At 33.3% G+C, this 7,809-nt stretch overlaps 1 protein-coding gene across 1 annotated transcript in view; it reads right to left on the reverse strand.

Annotated features, from left to right (window-relative positions):
• The window catches only part of LOC118181215 (uncharacterized), an 84,234-nt gene extending 76,967 nt beyond the window's left edge, over positions 1-7,267 (reverse strand). The window contains exons 1-2 of the mRNA XM_035350296.2: positions 7,138-7,267; positions 524-625 (exon numbers count right to left, since the gene is read on the reverse strand). Coding sequence (XP_035206187.1) covers positions 524-554 — 31 coding nt within the window. The 5' untranslated portion in view covers positions 555-625; positions 7,138-7,267. The remainder of the gene's footprint in view (positions 1-523; positions 626-7,137) is intronic.
• Positions 7,268-7,809: the final 542 nt, after the last annotated feature.

Here is a 7,809-nt window from a genome sequence, read left to right on the forward strand (position 1 = left end):
TGCAATGAATATGCTAAAGAAGACGAAAACTAAATTATTTACTATCAAAAAATCAGTGAGATACTGATATTTTAGGTACTGTCAAAATTTTTCTGTATTGTGCTACATACAATTTTCTGCGGTTAAAATTTGCTTTGAATATTAAGTAATATAGATAAAATAGTTAATTCAAAATAGATGCATTCTTATTTTTAGTTTTATAGAATTTAGTGCAGCATATGATTTTCATCGAAAAATTTGAGGCTATGGGGAAATTTTCTGAGAAAACTTTAATTTCACTTTAAAGTGTAAAAACATATTTTCTTTTCAGAGTAAAATGTTCAAAGAACATCTAAGTGAAATATCATGATGATATTTTAATTAGACAATTTTTAAAAATTTATTATAATGCGCGGTCTCCGAGACTGCACGTCCCCTGTTATGTTCAACTTTTTCACCTCCCCTGTTACGGGTTAATAAAAAAACTGCATCTGTGTATCTTTCCAATTAATTACACTAGTTAGAGAAGTTTAATAATACTTACGAGTTGAAGAAACTGATTCCAGCTCTCCCATAGGAGAATACTTCAAAGCTAAATTTTAAGGAACGAATATTTTCGTTGTGGATCAATGAAGATACAAAAAAACTGTAAAATGAAGGGAGAAAAAATGAAAATAAAAGTTTAAAAAAAAACACTGCATATATATATAATACACAGGAACTGAATGTCAATATAACATCAAACAGTGTGAATAATAACAAAAATGAACATAATTTTTGAATAACATCACCAAAAACTTTAAGCAAATAATATATTGTTGTTGTTGACCTAGCAGTCTTTTTTTTTTTTTTTTTTTTTTTTCTTTTAAGCAGCATTTTAAGAACTGGGTGGCTTTATACAAGGGTTTTAGCCATATGGAAAATATTTTACATTTCATGTTTACTCACCACTAATACATTCCTTTCTTAACAAATGGTGCTTTAATTCAAAAATGGAGATTGTTTTGTTTGAACAACTTGAAATTTGAACAAAACATTTGAGGAAAATTAGGTTTGAAACTTGAAACAAGTTTAAAAGTCAAACTACAAATCACACACCCACCTTAAAGATGCATTAGATTTTGAAATATATAATGTCACTTGTCTATATAATTCAGAAAAATTTTAGCAGGCAACAATACTTCCTGGAAATGTACTTTTGTAAAATTAATTTGAAACACTGATTCCTAAATGAAATCTTTTGTTTGAAGATAAAAGAATTTGCTCCTGGTAAAGTATGGAAGTAAGTTAAATGAATGAGATGAAAAGTAATGGATGACTAGAATCTTCCTTAACCAATATGAGTGATAACCAATTTTTACTTATATTCACATCAAAATATCACCTGAAGACAGTCATTCAATATGTAAGCAGAACTCTACGACCACAATACTAAGCTATCTAGCAAAAATTCTACAGGATTTTCATATGCAGTAATAACAAAAAAAAATGATGATACATCTTTGTTACAGTGGGCCAAAAGATTGATTTGCTAATCAACTGAAATACCTCACCAAAATCTCTCTCCTACTTAGAAGATTTGGAGCATTATGGACAGGGCCCTCCAACCAGCTCATGATTTTGATAATCTAATGCAGGGATGGGCAAACTTTTTCGGTCGCGGGCCAAAAATTGAAAAAAAAAAATTTGCCGGACTAAGATAAATTTTTCAAAAATTTTAAAAACTATATAAAAGAATTACAATTTAAACATGTTAATGAGATGAATGAAATTGCGATTTCATTTAAAAAAGTTCCTTATACTGATGTTCAAAGTGAGATGTACTTTCTAAGGAACGAGGCTAAATGCTCATCTGTCAGTCTACTTCTGAAATAATTCTTTCTACGGTTCATAGTTGAAAACACTTGTTCACGTATAAGATGAGGCAAACATAGCACTGATTTTCTGGGCGTGACATATTAAATTTGAGAAACTTACTTTTGATAATGATTTGTAAAACTCTAACTTATAAACAACTGTTTGAGATGATTGTTAGATTGCAACTTAATTAATTCAAGCTGCAAATCTGCCTTCACTGCTTCAGAGTTTACGTTAAACTGCACGATAAAAATATCCAATTCTGTTTGAACGGCACTGAAATATTGAAATCTGCATTCGAACTTAAAATGCAGTTTTTTTCAAGCCATCTTCATAACTCCTAAGCTTCTCTTCATTTACTGAGGGAATTGAATTTAACTTCGGGAAATGAGACAAGTCACTCTTGGCTAGCTGCCCAGCAAACAAATTAAGTTTTATTTTAAAAGCTTTCAGATAGGCCCAGATATTGTCGATAAATTGATTTTTCCCTTGCATCTTGACATTCAAGTTGCTCATACGACAAAGAAGATCTGTGAAAAATGCAAAGTCCGAAATCCATTCTGGATCTAGTAACATTTCATACTCCGCAGAACACTGTTTTTCATGGAAGAACGACACAATGTTGTCTTTCAGCTGCTAAACTCGCTCGAAAACATATTTTGCATTAAGCCCCCTTACTTTCGCGTAATACAGTACATCAAGTATTCACATTGGACGGACTGAAGAAAATCTCGAAATTGCCTGTGAGTAAGCCCACGAGATCGAACAGTATTTACAAGCTTCACGACGGCATCAAGCACGGGTTTCATATTCAATTTCAGATTTACACAGAGCATCTTGATGTATAATGCAATGTAGGAAAACAACATTGTTCCCGGGATAGTTTTGATTAAAGAGTCCAAGAAACCCAGATTTTTTTCCTGTCATATTTGGTGCTCCATCAGTCATAATATTACATATATATGTTATTATTATATTTCTGAAATTCAAATTTTCTGAAATCGCAATTTCATATATTTCTGAAATTCACGAAAAATATCACATCCCGTTCTAGTTCCTTTTAAAGAACGCATGCACGCCAGTCCCTCTGTAATTTCAAAGTTCTCATCAACACCTCTTATAAATAATACTAGTTGAGCAGTAACATTTATATCAGTGCTTTCATCCATAGCTATGGAGCAAAATTCAAACTGACCAATCTTTGACTCTAATTGTGATGTCAAATTTTTATCGATGTCTTCAATTATAGTAAGTCACCTTTTTCGAGATAAGCTTACAGTCTCAAAGTTATTTTTCTTGTCTGGACATAAAACATAACAAACTTGGAGCACGCATCATTTAACGAGCTTCCCATCATTTGAGAGCATCATTATTTTTAGCAATATTCTATGCTACAATGTAACTTGCATGTGTAGCTGCTGCTTGGATACTGTTTATCTTCTTGAAAAAAATTTGTATGCCTTATAATTTTTTACCAAGACTTTTGGCATTTTGTTTTCTTTCATATTTGAACACTGCTTCGTAATTGAAATTCTTATGCTTAGATGTGAAATGATGGAAAATGTCATATCCTTTGAAGACTGCTACGGCTTCATTGCAGTCTGGTTTATCTTTTACAACAGTAAAAAAATATTTCTAGGTCCATTCATTATTAAAAGCATGGCACTCTAAATCAACTTTACGTTTTTTAGTAGCCATTTTGGGGTTGAAATATTTTATGAATAACTCTAACAAGCACTAGCTACGCTATACTTTTAATAATTTCACCACCATTCACAATGATGCTATATGTCCGCAATCTTTCCACGCGCAATCAATGATACTAGAACTCACACCAAAAGAAAAAGCCGCTGGCTGGAGCTTAAAATGTGCAGTTTGCCACATATTAGATCTCGTATGTCTGCTCCCCGAGAAAGAGATAACACTTGTTGGCACCAGTCTACAGCTATAACTAGCAAAGAACTTCCGCTTTTAACATTTACCGACTGAAAGCCACCCCCAGGGAGTTGACTCAGGCAAATGCCTGGGAAGTACTGGTTAGGATCTGTACCTAGGCAGTCACAACCATGGGTGTATAAAAACAAATTCACAAAAGGCCTGAGGGCTCTCAGGATCGAGTAAGGCTCGGCAGGGAACGTACTGGTACTGCCTTGTCTGACTTGCTCTGTGGGGTCACAACATGGTAGATTGTTTCGTGGGTAGGGTGGCACTAATCCCGTTTGGCAATGTACCTCAGGTTGGGAGCCCCCTGCCCCTCAGCATTGTCTGTGCTTGCTATTTCCTTCAATTTATGTTTTGTAGAACAAAAATAGAGAAAGTAAAAAGATCATCAGTCCTTTAAAAAAAAAAGGAAGACATAAAATATTTAAACAAAGTAGAAAAGGAGATGGATATAGTATATAAATATATATTTCTTTTCATTTGCCTCGGACTGGCAAATTAAAACTCTATCAGCGGGCCGGAGTTTGCCCACCCCTGATCTAATGCCTCAGTTGGACAAAATTTGCCACAATATTCCACAGGAGGACATCTGCCAACTCTAAAAATCAATGCCAAGCTGAATAACTGCTTTGCAGAATCATTGTCAGAGGTGGACCAAAGTTTTATAGACTTGCTCACTTTGTGAAGTCCTTTGTCTTGAATTAATCAACCAATTTTTCTGAAATTGTAATCATTTATGTTTCTGTACATTTACGTTACATCAAACAAATTTTTATCCTATTCAAATAACTCCTTCTTGGTGCATTTTTCTTTTCTTGTCTTAGAGTGTATTGATAATTTTGCAGCAGCTTAATACACAAAAATACTAGGCATGATTATATTATTTAAAAAAATTGTTCTGTAATTATATATATATGTGTGTGTGTGATAAAAATATGTAAATCAAAATTATAATTTAAACTAATGGTAAGATTAATTACCTTAATTCTCCCTCTCTATTCTAAAAAATCATAACTTCTCTGATTGCATAATTTCTAGATAAATCTATGTCGCATAGTCACTATGTCGTGTGCTGATGATGTAGCTAACTGGAAACTTGAACTCAAAACTTTGAGAACTGAGACTTTTCTAACGTAAACCAGAACCTTCCTCTTGGCGATTTTAAATACAGGATAAATGCGCACTTTGCTTGTATCTCTGTTGCTGCTTGGATGCGATTTCATTTCGCTGTGCTCTCTTCTTATTACAACAGTACTCAAAAATGTAAATGTTCCGTAAATAGGCATGATTACAGAACCCAAAAGAATTGTGGCTACAAATATGAATTTAAATAAAAATAAAATTTAATCTGCGTGGACTGCCAAGTTTCTTAGTTACTAAAGATTTTACATTCTACACAATCCAAATTCTTCCTCTTCATTATGGATTTACATTCTAAGCTATCACGTATCTACGCCATCAGTATTTCTGAGATTCTAAGTCTCCATGTACTTCTAAATTTTTTATCATTACACATACATATACACTGAAGAGGGAAAACATTATGACCACCTACTCAATCATGCATTGTAGAGCTCCTCACTCTTTTTGGCTACAGTAAATATCGAGAAACATAGAGAACTGTTAATCGACTTATCGCTGAGTTCAAATAAATAAAAGTCGTACACTCAAGAAAGATTAACTACTCTTTATTTCACTCAAAATAAGATGAATAGTTGGCCCCTTTCTCGGGCTTACAACAAAGCCTCCACATGGGCTTATACTCAGAATAAGAAATAAAGACTAAATTAGAACTAAGAGACGTAGCCGAAGCTAACACAATTCTAACATAGGTGGCCCTTAATTTAAATACCTAGTGAATATCAAAAGGCAGGGAATAAATGGCCGAGCATAATAGCTTCAAGAGAGTTTTAGCCCAAAGGCAAACACACATTACTCAGTATTCCTAGCTCTCTCTCACGAAGTAAGTTGAACCTCTCTTAAATACTACTTCTAACTCATTTGCATTCAATGCAATTCTAAAAACTCATTCTGATAGCGAGTTGTAAGTAGAAACAAGAATTAATAGGACAGCACTTTAAAATTAAAATATACTTTACAGCATTACGTGACCTTTGGCCTGCAAAACAACTGCAACTCTCCTTGGCATGCATGCCGTAAGTTCTTCGTAGATGACGGGAGACAGGATGTACCTGATGTCTATGCAGTAGTCACACATGGTCAAGATATTCCGACATGGCGGTGTTTGAGCTCTGAGCTGGCGATCCATGACATCCCAAATGTGCTCTATCAAGTTAAGATATGGTGAGCTTGTGCCTATCACCTACCACTGAAGGGTTCCTAGCCAAAACACATTTCGTTGAAATCTGTGGCCTACATAGACACATGGGATTTTCCAAAACTGAACTGAAAATGTTTTGCTTGAAGCTCTGTCCCTGGTATGATTTCTCCAAAGAACTGATTATCGTATACGTCAACAGCGAACACTAAACTGACATTCACATTTTGGAAGAAATATTACCAAGATGCCCTATCCTCTGTAAATAATGCCATTTAAAAATATGCTTTAGGATGTCAATTCTAACTAAGATCATCAATTTATTTCAATAAATTTGCCAGAAAAGTATTACAACTAAATAACTGAAAAAAATCACGTTGAATTTTTTATACACATAAATATAAATTATTGTTTACATGTTTATACACAACATTATTTAAATTAGATAAAATTCAACTTTATCTTTTAGTTAATGTAAAAACATCATGCCTAAGAATAAAATGGGGAAAAGCATTTTGCTACATCAGGCTGCCTAAATTTACTTTTACTAATTTGTTCTGCTTAATAGGGCACATATATCACATCTCGAAATACATGCACTTCTTTACAACTGGCACCAGTTTTCGGTAATATTTTGCCAAGTAGGCGGGTCACTGAGCGTACAAACTTACCAATTATCCCCACTCGGAATCAAATCCCTGACAGTTCTAGTATTGTTAAGAAATATTTATTTAGGTTCTTTTACATATTTCCAACTGCTCTGAAATTAAAACTAAATATTTCGATATGATAAGACTTTGCAGAGAATAAAAGTTTTCATTTCAAGAAAGTCTTTTTACGTATCCGGATGCATTTTTAAAAATTATGCATCAATGTAAAAAAATTGTGCACTAGCAATATCAAATATGAATTACATAATGTCGTACATTTACAAAAAATATAGTAAATATATAAGTGCACCGGGCTAAGAATATTCCATGATTGCATGTTTTATCAACGTGGAATACCCAAAGGAGAATTTGCTCACTTTTATTTCAGTTAAATATATTTAAAAAAAACTTGTTTATTAAAAATGTAATTACCATGGTAAGACGAAAGGGAGAGAATAGTATTGACATTCAACTAGAACTTTAAAACTAGAGTAAACATACTCTCAAGCTGTGAAAACAGACCCCATAACGGTTAAATGCCATACCGAAAGAGAGTTCTTTTTAAAAAAAAAATTACATCAACTGATAAATATCTTTCACGAAACAAAAAAATATAATTGACATATATATTGATTTAAAATATAAAAGAATTAATAGTCGTGAAGATATAGAGTTCAAAACATTTAATAATTAATTATTTATTTTTTTGGTTCTAAAAATGTTTCTATCCACAAATCCCCGAACCTAAGACTCCTCTAATAGGTACATAGGAGCCTTACCCGAACCATCACTCAAGAACTACTTGACAAAGGATTCAAGGTTAACTTTTTTACACTATTAAGAAACATAAAAGAAAATAAACCAATGCCGCGTTTCTTGGTACATATACCAAAATCAGAAGAAAATAAGAAAGTATTCAATATCAAACGCATAGGTTATATGAACGTATTAATAGAATCATTACACAAGAAACCTGGCCCTCCCCAATGCTATAGATGCCAGGGATTTTTTCACAGTTCCCTGCTCTGCACCAGAGACTGGGTATGCGTCCGTTGCGGAGGCAATCATAAACCTATAGAATGCACCCATAGTCGCGACCAGCCA

This window comes from Stegodyphus dumicola, chromosome 7, assembly GCF_044657685.1.
Source record: "Stegodyphus dumicola isolate Sdum_Otavi_A_Nest chromosome 7, ASM4465768v1".
Taxonomy (NCBI): domain Eukaryota; kingdom Metazoa; phylum Arthropoda; class Arachnida; order Araneae; family Eresidae; genus Stegodyphus; species Stegodyphus dumicola.